The 22,508-nt window shown below is 42.3% G+C and overlaps 1 protein-coding gene across 1 annotated transcript in view; it reads right to left on the minus strand.

Annotated features, from left to right (window-relative positions):
* LOC120571000 (zinc finger protein 84-like) overlaps positions 1–22,508 on the minus strand; it is a 37,691-nt gene that overhangs the window by 8,554 nt on the left and 6,629 nt on the right. The window contains exon 3 of the mRNA XM_039819684.1: positions 12,833–13,574. Coding sequence (XP_039675618.1) covers positions 12,833–13,574 — 742 coding nt within the window. The remainder of the gene's footprint in view (positions 1–12,832; positions 13,575–22,508) is intronic.

Consider the following 22,508-nt stretch of genomic DNA (forward strand, 5'->3'; position numbering starts at 1 on the left):
ACATGTGCCTCCAAGAACCTGCTAACGAGAGACTTCTGTAATGTCTGAAGTAGCCTCCAAGAACCTGCTAACGAGAGACTTCTGTAATGTCTGAAGTAGCCTCCAAGAACCTGCTAACGAGAGACTTCTGTAATGTCTGAAGTAGCCTCTAAGAACCTGCTAATGAGAGACTTCTGTAATGTCTGAAGTAGCCTCCAAGAACCTGCTAACGAGAGACTTCTGTAATGTCTGAAGTAGCCTCCAAGAACCTGCTAACGAGAGACTTCTGTAATGTCTGAAGTAGCCTCTAAGAACCTGCTAATGAGAGACTTCTGTAATGTCTGAAGTAGCCTCCAAGAACCTGCTAACGAGAGACTTCTGTAATGTCTGAAGTAGCCTCCAAGAACCTGCTAATGAGAGACTTCTGTAATGTCTGAAGTAGCCTCCAAAAACCTGCTAATGAGAGACTTCTGTAATGTCAACACAATAAAAATGGACCTACATAACGAAGTTGGGTTAGTTTACTGCTGGCTACAAGTTAGCTATCAAACACAACAAAGGCTGTCACTGGAATGGCGTTTTGAGCTAACGTTAGCAATCAAACAATCATAGATAGCTACAACAGTTTTGAAATGATTTCCATCTTCTGTTACTGTTTGTAATGAGAAAAGTTTATTATTTTATGGATTTAAAGGGGTGATAGAATGCAAAACTGATTTTACCTTGTCATAGTTGAATAATGACAGTTTAGTGGGTAACTAGGACATACATAGAACCTCTAAATCCCATTGACACCTCTTTTCTCTGCAAATCTCACTATTTTAAACTGCCTCTGAAAACGGACAAATCTCAACAAGCCCCATAGTTGACGTCAACTATTGCGGCTCCTCCTCATTTGGCTCTAGTCTGTGCTTGTCACGCCCCAACATTTGCATAGGCTACACAACTGACCTGAGATCAGTTAGTCTTCTGAATCTAGGTCGTGCAGATCTCAGAAATTGTATACATTGTTCATCGGCTATTTTACCATTAAATTCACTTCTGAGACTTTTTTATGTGAGAAATCAACTACGTAGAGGTCAAATATGGGCCGTTTTACGAAAATTGATGTCTAATTGCAAATTTTGTCAGACTGTGTGTCGGAGTTCAGCGCTGGTGCTGCCTGTGTTGCTGCCTCGCCGCCTGGCCTGCCTTCCTTCACAGACCCCGGCCTGCTGAGAGCTCCGTTACGTCTGGCAGCCCACGGCACTTCATACCCGCGCAAAGTCACCGTTTTGGGCTAATGAACTACGAAACGCCGCTGCTCTGACAGATCTCCAGGGCCTCCAACTCCCCTCTTCCTGCTAGCTAAATGCCGGTGTGTGTGAGTGAAAGCGCGGTCAGCGAGCTTGTTACGCCAGCAATCTCTTACCACAGGTTCCAGTTACTCTTTTAATGTGTGTAATTATAATGTGTTGAGTTATTTAAACAAACGATTGGGGAAATAAACGCAGCTTCTCCGTGAGTCTCATTGATAGAGCGTGCGGCTGGATGGAGCTCTATCAATGAGAGCTAGCTAGCCTCCTCTTAGAATTCCTCTGGAATTCACAAAAATTCATTAACTTGAAATCTACACGCCGTTAGCTTTATAAAACATATAGTTAGATGTTGTATAAGTGGCGGGGACGAAATTCAAACTGTAAATATACCGAATTACGACCAAAAATGAAGCTAACTAGCCGCAATCTGTACACATAGGATTGAAGGGACAGTCGCAGCTAATCGAAACCCTTACAGCTCACAAATTTCACTTGAAATCGGACACCGTTGTTAGCTTTATAAGACATTTAGGTATATGTTGTATACGCGCTGGCGTGTGACATGTGTGTAACATGTGGTAAAAGATTGCTGGTGTAACAAGCTCGCTGACCGCGCTCTCCAACACCGGGCCATTTAGCTAGCAGGAAGAGAGGAGTTGCAAGCCCTGGAGCTCTGTCAGGGCAGCGGCGTTTGGTAGTAGTCCACCAGCCCAAACGGTGACTTTGCGCGGGTATGAGGTGCTGTGGGCTGCCGGAGCTCAATCGAGCTCACAGCAGGCCGGGGTCTGTGGAGGAAGGCAGGCCGGGCGGCGAGCCAGCAACACAGGCAGCTGAACTCAACCAAATTTGCAATTAGCCATCCATTTTTGTAAAACGGCCCATATTTGAGCTTTATATAGTTGATTTCTTGCATAAAAAAGTCTCAGAAGTGAATTTGGTAAGGAAACATTGCAGTGTCTGTAATATGAGATTCTGTCGCGTTTCTAATGTGTGTGTATTGGGGATTCACTCAACCAATCAGCACGCGTCCTCTAATGCGTGTGTATGGCGAGTCGCTCAACCAATCAGCGGCCGTCTCTACTGTGTATGTGTACGGGCTAAGGCTCAACCAATCAGCGCGCAGCTCATCTAAATATTCATGACCATACCATATTTGGAAGAAAAGCTCTTGTTACAAATAGGGCCAAAACACAGGGATGCATAAGGGCCAATAAAATATCAACCAGGCCATTTTCAGCCCAACCAATGTTACATACCCCATTAGGAGACCATAAGGAACAGTGTGAAATACCCGATATAATCATTCTATCACCCCTTTAACATGATAAATACCCTATATAAATCATTCTATCACCCCTTTAACATGATAAATACCCGATATAATCATTCTATCACCCCTTTAACAAATTTCAGTATGACACACCATCGTCGCCCAAGACGAGCGGAGAGCACATGATTTTGGCACCAGGCACCAATACTAGTCCTGAGGCACCACCCGCACGGTCACACAGCACCTCCGACCCGTAGGGTTGGGTACCTTTCGTATCTGAACCAGTCCCCATACCGGTACCTGAAATTCGGTTCCCAGTACCCAACGGTACCATTTTCGGTACTTTCCCTCTGTCTGTTACAAAAAAATTCTTTCAGTTGTAAAAATAATTCCAAACCTATTTACTTAAAACATTCTGTCATTTATTTAGAATATTTTACACTGACAGAAATTAAACAAAAATAAAAACCCTCCCTCTCTCCACTGACAGTACCTAGGTAAGGACTACTAGCCAGTCAGAAGCAGAGCGTGAGGGCCCTGACAGTACCTAGGTAAGGACTACTAGCCAGTCAGAAGCAGAGCGTGAGGGCCCTGACAGTACCTAGGTAAGGACTACTAGCCAGTCAGAAGCAGAGCATGAGGGCGTGCCCTGACAGTACCTAGGTAAGGACTACTAGCCAGTCAGAAGCAGAGCGTGAGGGCCCTGACAGTACCTAGGTAAGGACTACTAGCCAGTCAGAAGTAGAGTATGAGGCCCTGACAGTACCTAGGTAAGGACTACTAGCCAGTCAGAAGCAGAGTATGAGGGCCCTGACAGTACCTAGGTAAGGACTACTAGCCAGTCAGAAGCAGAGTATGAGGCCCTGACAGTAGCTAGGTAAGGACTACTAGCCAGTCAGAAGCAGAGTATGAGGCCCTGACAGTACCTAGGTAAGGACTACTAGCCAGTCAGAAGCAGAGTATGAGGGCGTGCCCTGACAGTACCTAGGTAAGGACTACTAGCCAGTCAGAAGCAGAGTATGAGGGCCCTGACAGTACCTAGGTAAGGACTACTAGCCAGTCAGAAGCAGAGTATGAGGGACACAGTCATAATCAAACAGGACTCTGCCGCTTTCTTCCGACTTTCAGTACCACCATGATGCCAGGCGAGGGATACGGACTATGTTGTGTTCAATTTGACGTGGAATGTCGGAATTTCTGGGATCCCATTCAGAAACTAGAAATGCCTACGGCGTAGACTGAATAAAACATGTCTATGGTTGGAAATGTCATGGTCAAAAAGAGACGAAAACTAAGGACATTTACGCAATAATTTTATTTTAGTTATTTTTGCTAAAAGACATTAGTTTGTTAGTTAACGTTTTTTTGTAATGCCTCATTTTTATTTTTATTTCAGTTAACAACATGTTTTTTCCCACTTAGTTTTCGTTAACGATTATAACCTTGGTGTGCGAGCACTAAAACAGTGTTCATTATCAATGTTGCAGTGGCACCATATTTCAGAAATTAATTGGTGATGAAAATCCTTTCACATTGATCACAGATGGGTCAAACGATACAGGTATTACTTTGACAGCTATTGTATACAGTATATTTGTTTGTTTTCAACATTTTCTGGCACCCATTGCTAGAACACACACACTCCATTTCATCCGGACGTGTGAAACATGTAAAACATTCACCTTTTCTTTGCAGGACCAGATAACCTGAACCCACTCACTGTGCAGATATGTAAATGTAAATGGACTGTTTTCATATAGCGCTTTTCTAGTCTTAACGACAACTCAAAGTGCTTTAACATAGTACAGGAACGATACACATTCATACACTGTGGCTGAGGCTGCCGTACAAGGTGCCACCTGCTCATCAGATAAACATTCACACACAGAATCGGGGGCAACTCGGGGACATCATATGTGACAGTGACACTAACAAAGTTGTCCATAGGTTTCTAGATATGTGCACCACCAGTGGCCGTAGCTGTGGCACAGCTGTAGTAATCTTTCAAAAAGATTAATGAGGTCTTGCAGAGTTAGATAAGTCTATACATACCCTTCTCATCTCGGTGCGTGTTGTAACTCTGTCTGACGCACCCACCGCTAGCCTAGCTTAGCCCAGATCCTGGAGGTAACCGGCTCCATCTAGCCTAGCTTAGCCCAGATCCTGGAGGTAACCGGCTCCATCTAGCCTAGCTTAGCCCAGATCCTGGACGTAACCGGCTCCATCTAGCCTAGCTTAGCCCAGATCCTGGAGGTAACCGGCTCCATCTAGCCTAGCTTAGCACAGATCCTGGACGTAACCGGCTCCATCTAGCCTAGCTTAGCCCAGATCCTGGAGGAAACTGGCTCCATCTAGCCTAGCTTAGCCCAGATCCTGGACGTAACCGGCTCCATCTAGCCTAGCTTAGCCCAGATCCTGGAGGTAACCGGCTCCATCTAGCCTAGCTTAGCACAGATCCTGGACGTAACCGGCTCCATCTAGCCTAGCTTAGCCCAGATCCTGGAGGAAACCGGCTCCATCTAGCCTAGCTTAGCCCAGATCCTGGACGTAACCGGCTCCATCTAGCCTAGCTTAGCCCAGATCCTGGAGGTAACCGGCTCCATCTAGCCTAGCTTAGCACAGATCCTGGACGTAACCGGCTCCATCTAGCCTAGCTTAGCCCAGATCCTGGAGGAAACTGGCTCCATCTAGCCTAGCTGCTCCCAATGAGTGACAAAATAACACCAACATGTTCCTATTTCCATGTTGTGATTTGTAAAGTCACAGCGTGAACAAATAACTACTCTCTGTTCGGGGCTTCTCAGGTGCTGCGAGCAAATCACTCCGCCCAAGTAGCAGAAGTAGCAGTGCTTCGCCTTCTGAGAATATAGTTCCCAGTATGTATACGGTTAGAAGTGTGTGCAACAAACCACACAATACACGTTTCATAAGCGGAAATGTGTTCTCTTGTGTACACACACACACACTCTATTATAATAATAATAATAATAATAATAATAATAATAATAATAATAATACTCCTCAAATATGTCCATTCGTCCACAATGTCCCACCACACTAACTGCACCCTTCTACCATTTCTACTACACACATTCAAGATTCCTCTAACTGTTTGGAGCATGATGCAGTAGGTTAAGTGTTATTTTAATGCTGCCTGCATCATTTTGTTGGGGTGGCAGCAGCCAGGTGATAAAATAGACATAATGAGCACAAAGCTCCAACCTACACACACACACACACACACACACACACACACACACACACTCTCCAAGCTTTTGATAAAACTTGAGAACCCTGCCTACAGCATTTCTTAAATGCAGTTTAGTTCACCATCAACATACACACCAGACTCCATGTAAATAATCAGGACTTTTAGCGTGTATAGAGCCAGCATATCTCCACATGTAAATGGGTGAATTAAGGGTTAATTTCAACCAAACCAGAGTGGTGATTGTTGGAACAGTGGAAAGATGAACCAAGACGGCTTTTGATAGTTTTATTGTGTTTCTGTCCACTTTGAATGCAGTGTGTTTTACGATGATAAAAGTCCTGATTATTTACATGGAGTCTGGTGGGTTTGGCGAAGGCCTGTTAAAGAGCGAAGATTACAATAGATCTTATGAATAAATGCTTATTTCCATACGTCCTATCGTCATATCGTTGCTGAGAGAAGAGATCCCAGGAAGGAGAGAAAGATCAACTGAAGGTTTAATGACCAAACCTGCTCTGTGTAGCCGAAGCTGAGGGTTGAAAACAGCGTGCAGTAGCTCCCGTTGTCGCTCGTTCTCCTCTTTTGAACGACAAAGTTCCTCCTCGTACTCTGCTATCGTTCTTTCAAACAGCCCAAATATCTCTTCAGCAGCCGCAGTTAGTCGCTGCTCCACCAACGCTCTCAGCATCTGGACTTTACACATTTTACCTCTTTCTCTACACAACAAAGACACTCTGCTAACACTCCTTTCTGCTAGACGCCATCTTGTTCAAAGTGTGAAGTTAGCCGCAGTGAAGACTACAGCTTCCGGTGCAGATTAGTTGCTGAGCTTCAAAATAAAAGTCTGGAAGTGTTTTAGGCTTCTTTAGGAAACACAGCAAGATAAATGATTAAGATACACGTTTGAAGAAAGACAAATATTGTATTGCATTTTCACAGCCCTGAGAAAACTTTTAAATATTATGGTAGTTAGTTTCCCCATTCCTTTAAAGGGTCTTTTTATTAATTTTTTTAATCTGGACTTATTTACCCAAATGTAAAAAGATTGTTGTTCCCAAAGTTATAATGGCATAAACATTCACACAAAGAATTAGTTACATATTTACAAAGGTAACACCAGTGTTGGATTTTAACAGCTTTAGTTACTAGAGTCTCTCAGTTTTCTTAACTTTCTAGGGGGCGCTAGCGAGCCATTTTTGTGCGCCTATTCCCGAAACCCTTAAAATACGTACATTTTCACCAGACTTGATGCGACCGCCAAATTTGGTGAGTTTTTGAATATATTAAGCCCCTCAAAAAGCCAATTCATTTGACGGGAAAATAATAATAGAAGAAAGAATAATAATTCCTTCAGTTTCAATAGGGCCTTTGCCGCTGTCGGCGCTCGGGCCCTAACTACACGTCATGTCTCTCGGCCGTGGCTCGGTAGCGTTGCATTCCCCCCTAATTCTAAAAGAAGGCTGGCTGGCCCAGGGCCAGACCAGCTCAGCAGCGTCTTTCTCCCTTCGCGTTCTGCTGTCTCTCCTACCTACACCGGCCCCAACACCCTGTCCCTTCTCCCCTTCCTACCTGCCTGTTCGCAGTGCTGCTACACAGCAGAGAGCAAAGAGGGGAGGGGCTGCTCCTCAGTCACAGAACAGAAGAGAGAGGTGACGGTTTTGGGGCCACAGGAGAGAAATACCTTCCGTGCTCGCTGTATTCGCCAGATTTGTCGCTAGACGCTTGTGTGAAAAAGAAGTTGCTAAGGGGGTCACAAAGTTGGCAACACTGCCCACACACCAACACGCCGGCTCGACACACACAAGTATAAACATCAGACCACTACGGTGAAAGCTCCGAACTTCCTGTCAGAAGCATACGGTTTTTGTTTAATCCAGGGTCTGACTTTATTTTTTTATTTTTTTACTTAAGTTTGATACCAACATAGGTCTTACTGAAGGCATTTAATGGTCAAAATATTATTAATAAATAGTCAAATATATTCAAATATTAATATTAATAAACGAATATGATTTCTGGGCAAAAGTCAAAGCCCTAATATATATGAATGTATATGGAGCGTGATAAAAAGGTGACCTTGAAATTGTGGCGTTAATGGCGAAGCGAGGAAAAATTTGGGTGCACCTAAATTTTGTGCTGGTGCACCTACATAAAAAAAGTTAGGCGCACCAGTGCGTCCAAGGCAAAAAGTTAGTCTGGAGCCCTGATTGGTGATGAAAATTAGGGAAAATCCTTTCACATTGATCACAGATGGGTCAAACGATACAGGTATTACTTTGACAGCTATTATATACAGTATATTTTCTGGCTCCCATTGCTAGAACACACACACTCCATTTGATCCGGATGTGTGAAATATATAAAACATTCACCTTTTCTTTGCAGGACCAGATAACCTGAACCCACTCACTGTGCAGATATGTGACAGTGACACTAACAAAGTTGTCCATAGGTTTCTAGATATGTGCACCACCAGTGGCCGTAGCTCTGGCACAGCTGTAGTAATCTTTCAAAAGATTAATGAGGTCTTGCAGAAAAATGCTATTAGATGGGGTAACTGCATAAGTCTGTCCATTAACAACGCACCTGTCAAAACAGGAGCAAAAACTTGTATTTTATCAAGAGCACTCAATGAAAATAGAAACATTTACATTCATGGGTGCCCCTGCCACATTATCCACAACACGGCTAAACATGCTGGGCAGAGGTTTTTGGATTTAAGTTTGATAATGTATGCTTTTCATAATCTACAGTAGCTGTTTCATGCCATGTAAAATAATGTGTTGTGCAGGATTGTAATGAATCTGTAACTAAATGGAATGTGATTAAAGGGATACTTCACCGATTTAGCATTCAGCTTTGTATCAGTAGAAACCCGATAGTATTTCTGAATGACCGTGCCTCCCTCCCTCATGTCAGATTTCTGCATTTGGGGCCTGGAAAAAATCTTCCGATGACGTAAAATGACGATTTTGGGGTCATTGGAAGATTTTTGGGCCAGAGGCAAAGGACTACAGCCAGTAGTAGGATCTACTTCCGTATGTTTTCAACACGCCCACAGGGGGTTGGACTGCCGAGTCTGGCCGAGGTATTCCGAATGAAAACGACTGTCAGCCATCTTGAATCTTCGCTAAACAGGCTTTCGGTTTTCAGCAGAAACCATTTACAACAATTATCTGCATTCAAACTACCGGACGTGTGTACCACCGGGATACATCGGTACAGATCGGAGAATATGGAGGAAACGTTATTACAGACGCAATACTCGGCACACTACGTGAGCTTCGCCTGCACGGAGACCAGCGGTGTCGCTCAATGCCGCTAGCCGGCTAGGGGACATCCTCCTCGGCTAGGTGGAAAGCTAACGCTAGCTGTCCACCTGTCCCAGCCATCCTGCTTGCAAGTGTCTGCTCATTAAACAACAAGCTGGACTATATCCTCCTTCAATGAAAATCCCAACGTGAGTTCAGTGACTGCTGTGTTTTTGTTGTTGTGGAAACCTGCCTGAACAACAGTGTACCGGAACCGGGACTATCCAGCTACCAGGCTGCTCTCGCCGGCCCGTGGAGGTGGGCTGGTGTAGAAATAAAATCCAACTAGCTACTGCTAACTGCTGGTGGAGCTTGTGACTGTTAAATGCCGACCATTCGACATTCCACGCTAATTCACGCCTGTGTTTATACTCTGTGTTTAGCTACACCAATGCTAGTATGCGTTAGCTGAACTTTACGGATCCTGCTTGCAAGTGTCCGCTCATTTAGACCACAAACTGGACTACATCCAACTTCAACGAAACTCCCAACGTGAGTTCAGAGACTGCCGTGTTTTTGTTGTGTGGAAACCTGCCTGAATAGTGTACCGGACTGTCCAGCTACCAGGCCTGCTAGCCCTCCGAGATAGAGATGCTCTGTCGCCAGGTAAAAGAGGTGGGCTGTGTTAACACCGAGTGGTGCAGAAATGTGGTGATTTGTATCGATTTAACTGCTAACTGCTGGTGGAGTTTGTGACTGTTAAATGCCGACCATTCTACATTACACACTAATTCACGGCTGTGTTTATGCTCGGTGTTTACAGCCCACCAAGCGCTAATGCTAGTATGCGTTAGCTGAACTTTACGGAGCCTATAAAGTGTGTGTACTAAATGTAGCCCGTTTCGTATGTCGTTTTTATATAATGTCGTTTTTATATAATGTCGTTTTTATATAATGTCGTTTTTATATAATGTCGTTTTTATATAATGTCGTTTTTATATAATGTCGTTTTTATATATGTTAAATGTGTAACACCACTTGAGTCACGATGAAACGTTGTTTCGTGTATATGGTTGAAATGACAATAAAACACGCTTGAGTTGAGTTGAATGCCTCTGTCGGTCTGTCAAGCGGTAGGCGTGGCTTGGGAGTGGACTCAAAGCAACGAAGCAGGTGCATTCTGGGATTTGGTGTTTTTCATCCATATAAGACCAAAACACATTTTCTGGCTTTTCTCGGCCTAGAAGGCACCAATTTCAATTTCTTTTTCACATTTCTACTACATAAGTGACCCAATTTAAAGATATATTCAGCTTTCCAGCGGTGAAATATTCCTTTAAATTATACTGTATTGCAGGTAACTGGATTTGATCCCGAGGACCTGACCTGATGTTGGATACTGGTTCAGGGGAAGCACCAACCCTAAAGGATACCTGTCAGGTTTGTTACTTAACATGCACCTGTGTAGTACAATGGAAATGATTTCCATTGAATTGATATTATGGATTATATATTTTCATCACAGAATGTTGTGACCTCCACGGAAGTGAATATATGGAAATGCTACAGCATGTTTCCATTCAATGGTTAACCTCTTAAGCCCGAGGTGATGCAACTCAAAGCAAACGCCATACATGGGCACGTTAAATACGTAGCAACATCCTCATGTAGCATATCTGCTTAACGGGACGAAACGTGGTTAAAGCCCATGATAACCATTTTTATCTACACAAAATACAAATCCAACACCGAGCAATTAAATGAGCACATGTGAAAAACACAAGTACGTTGTACAGGAGCATTATGTCACACTAGCGATTTTCTTTCTTCATACTATCCGCACAACCAATATGTTATGAAAGGGGAAACTCCGCTGATTCCAACGGTATATGTCTTTTCACTCTACAACAGAAAACCACCGAGATAGCAGCCAAAGAAGAGCAAAAAGGTAACCTCACTTTAAACAGCCATAACCAGGTATTATGTCTTACCTTTGCTGTTTTGTGATGAAAACTTGTGTTCGAAGACATATCAACTCTGCCAAGTGTTATTCCAATGTTTCTGTGTCCCTTTGAAACAGTTTCTGACAGTCTACCAGCATTTTCAGTACAGGGAGGAGGTTTCTAACATTAAGTAAATAGAAGGCATCTATTGGCCTACAGTGTATAAGCATTGTTGTGGTTGGCCACTGGTGTAGATGACATTGATCTTGAGTGTCATTCAATTCTATTGACTCAGACAGTTCAATAGAGGTGTCAATCATTCAAATTGGCCAATGGATTCTCGAGATATCTGCCTGTGTCGCTGACGGTGTCTGACTTTCATCTCAACTGCATTACGCAAAATACACAGATACTAGAGCGCACATATTATATCCATTCTTCCCCTACGAAATCCACAACACTCGTTTTTGTTTCAAAGAAATAATGGCAGACAGGAAAATGAAGATGTTCACAACTGCAGTGTACTGGATATGCTATTTGACGACAGGGAGGCAACTGTTTTTCCAATTGACTCTTCATCGGAAGGCGATGACCTTTGCCAGCCGGACCGAGAGGAACTAGATAACAGTAGTGATTCAGATTATGAAATTCCATCACCAGTAAGGTATGTAATCTCTGTTTTGTTATCGATTTAAAAACATTTTATGTGAATTTAATGTGAAATTGTTGGTCTATCGCATTATCCTGCAATGACTTTAGTGAAATTAAATCCACAATGAAACTAGACATGGGCGGGAATCCAGCGGTGGTATGAGTTAGTCTGTTCCCCCGCCAAATAGTTTTCCCGCCTGTTAAAATGCGTAGCGCCCCGATCCATGGTTAACATGGCGTTTAGTTTGGGGAACGCGTATCGACGGGGGAGCAGTCTTTGATACAACACCTGTAAAGTCAAAGTTTTGAGTGCTTTAGCAGCATTCACCTGACTCCCTGAATATGCAGAGACCGAATCTGCGGTTCACATGTCTGCCGAACTGTACACTTCATAATACCATTGTATTATTGTATAAATTAGCTACAACAGTAATAGCAGTTACCTTATGTAAGTCACTCCTACATTTTTCAACTGAGGAGCAAAACGTGCTCCTTGGGAAAAAGATCCAGTTATGCCCTGTTCATACTAATCTAATGAACTGGACTTTGTTGTCAGAAGCGAAAGCCCTCTTCCCTTAATGCAGAGGTGTCAAACTCAGTTTCACTAAGGGCCACACTGGAAACTCAGAATCACATAAAGGACCGGACATCTTTAGTTTATTGACATGCTTTTATTTTATCGAAAAATTCAAGGATCTTTTACTGGATTGTACACACACTGGAGTGTGTCTCATATAGCCTTCTCACTTACAGTTTGGTCTACATAAAGCCCTCAAAAAGTAACTTAGCCATCAAAGAAAAAAGCGAAACATTGGGGAAAAAAATGCCAGAAAACTACAAAAACTAGGTGGGCCAAAATTTATTGTGAACCTAAATTGATACGCGGGCCACATCAAAAACTGCGAGGGGCCAGATTTGGCCCGCGGGCCTTGAGTTTGACACATGTGCCTTACTGCATTATACCATTAAATTCAGAAATTTTAATTGTTACCTGCAGAATTTTGTATACAAATATTTGCAGTACAATTAATATAAGAGGTCTGCACCTCTTTCTGCCCCCCACCCCGGGTCAGCTACCACCACAAATGGAATCTAATTCTGTGGGAAAAACTGACAGTCCTCTCCATCAGCTTCTGTCTCCATCGGACCAACACATTTATGTGTTTTGACATCAGAACCCCAGGCAAATCTTTTGTTACAAACACTGCAGCTGAATCTTTTCTCTCCTGTGTGGACTACCATGTGTGACCGTAAACTCCATCTCCGTGTAAAAGATTTATTACAAATTGAGCAGGTGAAAGGTTTCTCTCCTGTGTGGACTACCATGTGTTTCTTCAGGGTTCCACGTGCAGCGAAAGCTTTACAACACTCGGAGCAGCTAAAAGGTTTTTCTCCTGTGTGAGTTATCATGTGTCTCTTCAGCTCTGCCTTTTGGCTAAATATTTTCCCACACTCAGAGCAGTTAAAAGGTTTATCTCCTGTGTGAGTCATCATGTGTCTGTTCAGACTATACTTGTAGCCAAATCTTTTTCCACACTCAGAGCAGCTGAATGTTTTCTTACATCTTGAATCATGTTTCAGAGAGTTTAAAGCTGACTGAGGTTCACTGGTCTCCTTCCAATCAGCACTGTTATCAGTCTCAGGATCAGAAGGATCTCCAGTCTGGTCTTCAGTCTCTGGTTGTAAAAGTGGATGTGAGTTCCTGGCTGGTTCTGGTCCTCCACAGTCCTCTCCATCAGCTTCTGTTTCCATGTACTGAGTTGGTCTCTGATGAAGCTGTGAGGACTGAGCTTTCTCTTCATCATCTTCACTCTTCACAGGGACAGGATTGAATGGGAACTTGGTGATATCAGCCTCCTCCAGCCCTTGAAGCTGCTCTCCCTCCTGACTGCTCCACAGTTTCTCCTGTTCCTCTTTAATGTGTGGGGGGGGCTCTGGCTCCTGCTGGTCCACACTGGAGCTACACTCCTGCTGCTCAGGGGGAACCTCTTCTTTAACCACCAACAGCTGTTCAACATCTGCAGGAAACAAAATCAAATACAGACAACTGTTTAGTCAATACTTGGAGCTAACTATTTTAACCGTTTAGTCAGTACTTTTAGATAACTATTACAACTGTTCAGTAGGGGTGCACAATTCAGAAAATGTCACGATTTAATAGACTTTTTTAGGCTCACAATTCGATTCAAAATTAATTTTTCGAATCAAAAATGATTCACAGTATGTAATGTAGTTACTTTTCCCATGTATATACACATATACTGTATAACTTATACATCCCTTAGTACATTCATGTGGATTTTTTATTTAGTTCATTTAGTATCTTTTATTGTCCATATTATTCATGTGGATTTGTTTGTTATTTCTTATTTTTACATCCTGTTTATGATGTATGTGTATGTTGTGTGTGATGTCTGTAAGCTACAGGGACCTTGAATTTCTTCTTGGGGATCAATAAAGTATCTATCATGTGATTGCAGTAGACATGCAATAAAAAAAAAAAAAATTGATTGATTTTTGGAATTCTATGAATCGATTTTAAATCGTTAGAGCTTGAATCGCGATTTGAATACGAATCGATTTTTTGCACACCCCTACTGTATAGTCAGTACTTTTAACTATTTCCGCTGTTTAGTCAGTACTTTTAGCTACTATTTCAAGTGTTTATTGTGATAAAGGTGACATTTACATGTGAAATATATTGTGATCTGACTAATGTTAGCTTGCTGGCTCACTAGCTAACTGGTCAGCTAGCTATCAATATATATAACTTTATTTACAGACTCAAGGTCCAGATATAAAAGTACACATAACATATTACAAGAAGGATACACACACCATAAAAACATACAGACATACTGTCTATCACATAGTACATAGAAGGAACATACAAAACATACATACCTACATACATATAAAGACACACAATACTTACAAAAACATATGCAAATGCTTGTGCCAGTGTTTCCAGAGTTTGGAAGTAAATCTGGTATCACTAAGTGCAGGGTTAGTTAAGGCAGTTAAAATTGTATTCTTTGACTCTGTTAATCGGCACCTAAATTTGTACATAAAATTCCTCAGCACAGCATGGAAGGTGGGAACATTACTCGTCACAAACAAATGTCTAGCACTGGTCCATCTTGGACACTTCAACAAAATTCTAAATGCATTATTGTATGCCACCTTTATCTTATTTATCTTTGCTTTACTATAGCTGCACCATAGGTGAGCTGTATAAAGTGGAGTACATGCTCTAAAAAGAGACGTTTTAACTTCTTCAGTACACATATGAAATTTACGTGCCAACATATTTGCCTGTCCATATAATTTACAGCACTGGCGCTGTATGTCATCATCGTCACAAAAATCATCCCTAATAATGTGGCCCAAGTATTTTGTTTTAGTAACTACGTTTAACTCTTGCCCTGTCAAATAAAAAGACGGAAAGCATAGCTTCCTGTCCTCCTTAGTTCTGACAATCATTACAACACTCTTTTTTGCATTGAATTTGATGTCATACTGTAGTCCGTAGTTTGAACAGACACTAAGCAGTTGTTGTAGGCCAGCACTATAAGGAGACATAACAATTAAATCATCTGCATACATCAGATGATTAATACGCCTATCTCCTACCATACAACCAGTTTTACACACTTCTAATGTCCTAGAAAGATCATCCATATACAAATTAAAAAGAACAGGCGACAATATTCCACCTTGTCTAACCCCATTGGTAACTGGGAAAGGATCTGATGTAATCTTACCCCATCTAGCTTGCATTGTTTGATGGGAGTACCAATAATGCAAGATACGTATTAGGTACGGGGGGAACCCTCACTCTTGTAATTTAATAAACAGTTTACTGTGATTAACACGGTCAAAAGCTTTGGATACATCAAGGAAACATAAAAACATTGTTGATCCATGGCTTTTGTACTTGGAAACAAGTTCTTTCAGTGCATATATGCACAAATCTGTGCCATGTTTCTTTTTAAAACCAAATTGATTGTCAGTGGTTGTTATATATTCTTGTAGTCTATCAAATAGAATTTGTTCTAATACTTTAGAGAGTATACTAGCCAGAGCGATTGGCCTGTAGTTTTCTATGCTAGATACCTTACAGGTTTTGTCCTTAATAACTGGCACTAACAGTACAGGTAACATAGAGTCAGGTAATATGCCATGCGCTAATAATCCAGAAAAACATATAGCAAGTAACACTGAGATTCTATGGCTTGCATACTTCAGGTGTTCAGCTGTTATTTGGTCAAGACCACACGCTTTGTTCACTGCCAATTTCTCAATAGCATGGCATACTTCATCAGGTCTAATAACCACGCCATCATTATTAATGACATCATCAACATGATATTCAACACTCTCAACACAGTTAAAAATCTCTCTAAAATGTTTCCCCCACAACTCCGCAACATTTTCATCCCCAGAGATCCCATCAATACTGGATGGCAAAGGCATCTTGCTATTATTGATAATAACCTTTGCTTCCTTCCAGAAATCATACAAATTATTCTGCTGAAACTTTCTGGCCATAGAATTTGCCCTCATCATCTGCTCATTACTTTTGATAAACCGTACAGCATATTTAAACCTGGCATTTGCCTTTTTCTTATGTTCAAACTCTGGGCCATACCTAGCTTTTCCAGATGACACCCAGCTCCAAAAAGCTTCCTTAGCCTCCACATGAAGTTCAGACACATATTCGTTCCATCCAGGTCTAATATCAAGCTTCCTTTTGTCCTGGATGAATAATTTACTGACATTAAACAGTTCACAATTTTGTCATACATGACAACTATTTGACTATGATGTTTGTGACTCTTACAATTTAAGTTGCCACACAAAATAGCTTCAAGTGGTATATCAATATTACTAAGACTACTATCACTCAGTGCGTTGTACTTCCATAGATCATATTCTGTGAGCTTTGCCCAGTCCACTTTTCTATTTAGCTCATTATTATCATTATCATAGTTAGTCAGCTCAGGTAAACTGTCAAGACGTATTATCATGGAAACAGGTATGTGATCTGCTGTGGCTACACCATACATGATCTCAATCTCCAAGCAATCATGAGCATCAGCTGTACATATACAGTGGTCTAGCCAAGATGTTGTATGCCAAGCTTCACTGATATATGTGTAACTGTCTACTGGTAACAGCATTTTGCTTGAGAGAACTAACTTTAACTTTCACATTATGTTTTTGGCAGAATGGCGCCTGTGTTTGGCTTGGCCGCTGCCCTCTCTGTCTCGCGGTCTCGGATATTTATTGTAATATGCCTTTTAATGCCGCTATTTCTGTCCACAAATGTATCAGCGGCACTGGTTTATGACCGACAAATGCTGTTGCTTATTAGAGCTGAAATGTCTAATTGTATGGGAATCGGTGATCCACCCTCACTACCACCCTGTGTTCGCCTGTGCTTACCGGGCCACGACCTCTCGCTGCACCGTGACTGGAGAAGGAGTCCTGCGCACCCGCCCAAGAAGCGTGGTAAACGGAGGAGGCGAGGGACTAGAGCAGGCCTCCAGGTTAAACATCGCCGCCTATGGAAATATTCCCATGCTGGCAACGGGACGGACTGTCTGCTCTTGGATCGTAACTTCACATCGCGATACCAACCAGGCGTTGCCTGGTCATGGATCCCCGCCAGGTCATCCTACCTGCGGGCAGTGTTTCCAGATGCGCCCGGTGGATTGCTGAACAGGGATCCACCCCTCCTTTTTGGCCGGGATTGCCGTGGCCTGCCTTTCCTCAGGATTATCGAGTGCACATCCTCTTCTACCTCTGAAGATTCCGTTATCACATCTGTGAATATGTGCTTGGTAAACGCCCGCTCTGTGGCGAACAAGACGCATGTTCTGAATGACATGTTTGTAAGGCAAAACTTGGACTTTTTATTTCTGACAGAAACCTGGCAACGTAATTCGGAGTTCATTCATCTAAATGAGCTGTGTCCTGTTGACTGCTCGTTTATTGGATCCCCGCATCTGTCCGGCCGCGGTGGAGGACTTGCAGTAGTATGGAGAAACATCTACCCCTGTCAGATGGTGAGCGTGGAAACTTTCTCCTCTTTTGAACTGCAAATCACCAGAGTTGGTCGGTTAAAGCCGTTTTATTGCATTCTTATTTATCGGCCCCCTGGTCCTGCTGGGCAGTTTTTGTCTGAGTTTACAGACTTTATGTCATCTGTTATTAAATTTGAACAACTATTAATGGTTGGGGATTTTAACTTGCACACTGATGTTGCCGATAACCATGCTGCAAAGGATTTCCTTAGTATTATTGATTCACACAATCTAAAGCAGCATGTTCATGGGCCCACACAGGCTGGTGGTCATACATTAGACCATGTTTTTACACTATGCCTGGAGGTTAATTCTATATGCTGTGAGGATATGTTGATTAGTGACCACAAGTGTATCTTTTTTAATCTCTCTACCATTGTTGATCCCCCGTGCCGGAAACGTTTGACATGTCGGCGCATTATTACTCAGACAACTGTTGAGCAATTTATTTCCCGGTTTGACTTTAACACTATGGGTAATAATGATGTTGAACTTTTAATGCAATCTTTTAATGACCTCTGCTCTTCTGTGTTGGACGAAGTGGCGCCTTTAAAGTTAAAATCTAAGCCCATTTGTAACGCCTCCCCTTGGATGACGGACGATGTACGTTGTCTAAGGAGGAGGTGCCGTAGGACTGAACGCCTGTGGAAATCCACTGGGCTTGAAGTACACCGTCTGTATCTTAAGGAGCTTATGCAGGATTTTAATAATTTAGTTAAGAATTCGAGGTCGGGCTATTTTGCTAATTTAATCTCTTCTTCCAAGAGAAATCCCAAGGTTTTATTTGATACTATAAATAATATTGTCTCTCCTCCTGCCACTGTGACCACAATATGCACACAAGATGACTGTAATTGGCTGCTGTCATTTTTTATTGATAAGGTAGAGTCTATTAGATCAAGTATTCGGCCTGGGCCACACTTTAATGTAGACTGCCTTTCTTCACCTAGGCCTATTACTATTGAATCTTTCCAATCAATTAGCCTCCAGGAGCTGCTAAACATGACCAAGAAAATGAAAATGTCCTTTTGTCAACTGGATATAATACCACCCTCATTATTTTCAAAAGCACTTCCTGCCATTGGCCCAAGTATAGTGGCTATTGTCAACTCCTCATTGGCCACTGGCTGTGTCCCGTCCTATTTCAAACATGCCATTATCCAACCTATACTAAAGAAGCCTAATTTGGACCCAACAGTGTTAAAAAACTATCGCCCTATCTCAAAGCTGCCGTTGCTGTCCAAAATTCTCGAAAAGGCTGTGGCTAATCAACTTACAGCTGTTTTAGAGAATTTGGAGATATATGACAGATTTCAATCAGGCTACAGGAAGAGACATTCCACTGAGACGGCCCTGGTGAGAGTCCATAATGACCTTCAAATGGCCTCAGACGTAGGTCTATGCTCTTTGTTAGTACTTTTAGACCTTAGTTCTGCTTTCGACACAGTCGACCACCATATCATGATTAAGAGACTGCATGAATGGGTGGGCATATCAGGAGTTGCCTTGGACTGGTTTGCATCCTATCTTTCAGATAGAACTTTTGAGGTCTCTATTGGGGACTACCATTCTGCATCTTCGGCCCTTGTCTTGTGTGCGGCCACAGGGTTCAGTGTTGGGCCCAATATTATTCATTTTATATATGTTGCCTCTAGGCCAGATTATTCGCAATTTTAACATTTCTTATCATTTTTATGCGGATGACATACAACTCCATTTTACTTTTAGGCAAAATGAGACATCAAAGCTTACTAGGCTTCTAGATTGCATTGAGGCCATAAACAACTGGATGGCTGAAAGCTTTTTGCAGCTGAACCCAGACAAGACTGAGGTTTTAATCATAGCACCAGACAGTGCTATTCCTCTGATCAGGCAGAATATTGGGTCTCTGTCATCGGCGGTCCGGCCCAGTCTAAGGAACCTTGGGGTGATATTTGACAAATCCCTATCTTTTGACACTCATATCAAATCAGTGACCAAATCCTGTTTTTTCCATTTACGCAATATTAGCAAATTAAGGGCTGTGGTCTCTCAGTTAGAACTGGAGATGCTCATCCATGCTTTCATTTCCTCCCGTATTGACTATTGCAATTCACTTTTCTCCTCAGTCAATAAATCTGTCCTTCATCGCCTGCAGTCCATTCAGAGTGCTGCTGCTAGGCTTCTTACAAGATCAAACAGGCGTACCCATATCACCCCTTTGCTCTGCTCCCTTCACTGGCTTCCTGTAGCTTACAGGATCCAATTCAAGATTCTGACCATAACCTACAGGGCTCTACATGGTCAGGCCCCTGTCTATCTTGCTAACTTAATTCATTTACACACTCCATCCCGGTCTCTCAGGTCTGTTAATCAAAATCTGCTTGTCATGCCACGCACTCGTCTGAAAACATGTGGGGACAGAGCTTTTAAGGCTATGGCGCCCAGACTCTGGAATGCTTTACCAACTAGCATTAGGTTTGCGGAGAATGTGGATTGTTTTAAGGGACAAGTGAAGACTCACTTGTTCAGGCTAGCTTTCGGGTAGCCTATGTCTTTTATTTATTTGAAAATTGATTCTGTTGTACTTGTATCTTATTCTATTGACTATTTTTACCATGTTTTATTGTTTATGCACATTGTAAAGCACTTTGTGACCTTGTCTGTGAAAAGCGCTGTATAAATAAATTTTACTTACTTACTTTTTTTTTACTTACTGTCTAGACAAAATTGATTAAGGTGTTTGGCAAATAAAGAGTTATCATCTGACATATCAGCATTCATATCACCCATCACAAAAATGCAAGTACTTTTACTCTCTTTTATGAATGAGCTGATAAAGGCAAGCCTATTAAGATATTCATTTTCATTTTGATAGCATTCATATGGCGTGTACACATTTAAAATAATATGTACAACTTTAATTGCTATGGCCCAGTCCACCTCTAGCCTAATCACATCGATCAGTGGGTCAAGTTTCCTATGCCATAGGATGGCCACCCCTCCAGGTATTCTGCCACGCACGATTCCCATACTTAGATCTGTTGTCGACTCACCTGCACCATAAAAATTTTCATGCACAGAGTTGAGTTTATCTAGATCTTGTTTGGGTAACAGAGTCTCTTGTATACATAAAATATCAGCACTGTCTAAGAGCTTGTCAATAACAAAACGTCACGCTTTGTCCCCGGCCCCCTGTCCGAGGCGTAAACCACGCGAGTTATATGACACAACTCTCATGATCATAGTCAAATCTTCACCGCAACAGTTGCTCCAGCCTCAGACACATCATCATTTATATTCGCAATTACATTTCTTTGACCTAATGTTTTGCGTGCTTCATAAAAACGCCGCACAAACATACCTTCTGGCCACAGCTGTGGCTCATACATTTCACTCACCTCATTGCATTCTGCAATTACTCTGAAGGAGTTATACCGTCTTTGGGCACTTTCTATCTTCTGGCATGTTACATCATGGTGTAGTTTATCTTTCAAGTAACTAGCCAATGTTTCCGAATTTACATCTGGGGAGAATTTTGTTGCAAAAACACTCACCAACTTAGTCTTCACAACCCTTATGTTTCCTCCCTCACTGGTTCCAACAATGCCACTTTTCTTCTCCTTTCTCGGAGCGTTCAGTTTGGCCTTGGGCTGAGCAGTATCTCCAGTTAACTGTTGTCGACGGCCCCGCTTCACTACCTTGCTCCATGCCAGGGTAGCTGTCTCTCCGCTCCCCTCACTCGAGACTTCCTCCGTTGCGCTGGCACCCACAACCGTGCATCCAGGTACATGCCCGTCACTGTCCATTCCCCGACTCGGGGCCTCCTTGGTGAACCGAGGAGCAGGCTTACTTCCTCCAGGCTTCTCGATTGCGCACATGCGTTGGTCTAGACCGGCTGTAACTGAACGGAGATCCTCGCAGATATCAGTTTGCACAGATATGGCCTGTTTCATGGTTGATACGTTCCTGCTAAGATGTTCGATTTTCCCCAGCAAACAAGAAACATCAATGCTGTTGAATGTCACAGGTGGAAGATCATCCAAATGATGAGACACAAACCGAGGAATGTTTTCACCAGCCTCGTTGAGCACTTTCAGACAGCTCTTAACGTTGTTAGCGTCTTTTTGTTGTCCTTTGTGCGAAATGCAGCGTTGAGTGGTATTTGGGCATAGCTCAAACAAAACTTTCTTAGAGCTCTCAATCCATTCTGACCCAAAGTGGTTAACAGTCAGCATAACAATATCGTCCTGACTTAAAGTTCTCATTTTAACCACAAGAACGTTCAACAGCTCATCTTCCACCACAATTTGACCGTCTACTGTGGTGTAAATCTCCGGTTTTATTCGAGATTTACTCGGAGCGGCTGCGTCTTTACCCACTGTGTCCGCCATACTAGATCTGTTGTCTAGTTTAAGCAAAGACAGTAATGATCTTCATTTTACCAGCATGGCGAGAAGCCTTTCTTATGCTTTTTTTCAATACAAATTGTATCACAAAAAACGTAATTATGTTGGGGAAACTGCAGCTATTTTATTAGAATTACATGAATAAACGTTACTAAACGTAACGTGAATAAACTTGAATGGGTAAACTCGTCCGTAAACAGATGTATTTTAATCGGCGATGGTGTTTAACAATAAAAACTACGACTCCCATAGTTCACGCAACTTCCCAACGTCATCAAAGTCTGTGTTTACCATTTATTATTTTAATTGAGAGACCCCTAGCGGCAGAAAGTTAGACTACTCTGGATATTATTTCAATAAATCAATAATCAAAAACTGTAACAGTGTTTATTATATTACAAAAATATAGGAAAAACCTTATCACAAGT

Source organism: Perca fluviatilis, chromosome 13 (assembly GCF_010015445.1).
Source record: "Perca fluviatilis chromosome 13, GENO_Pfluv_1.0, whole genome shotgun sequence".
In the NCBI taxonomy this organism is placed as follows: domain Eukaryota; kingdom Metazoa; phylum Chordata; class Actinopteri; order Perciformes; family Percidae; genus Perca; species Perca fluviatilis.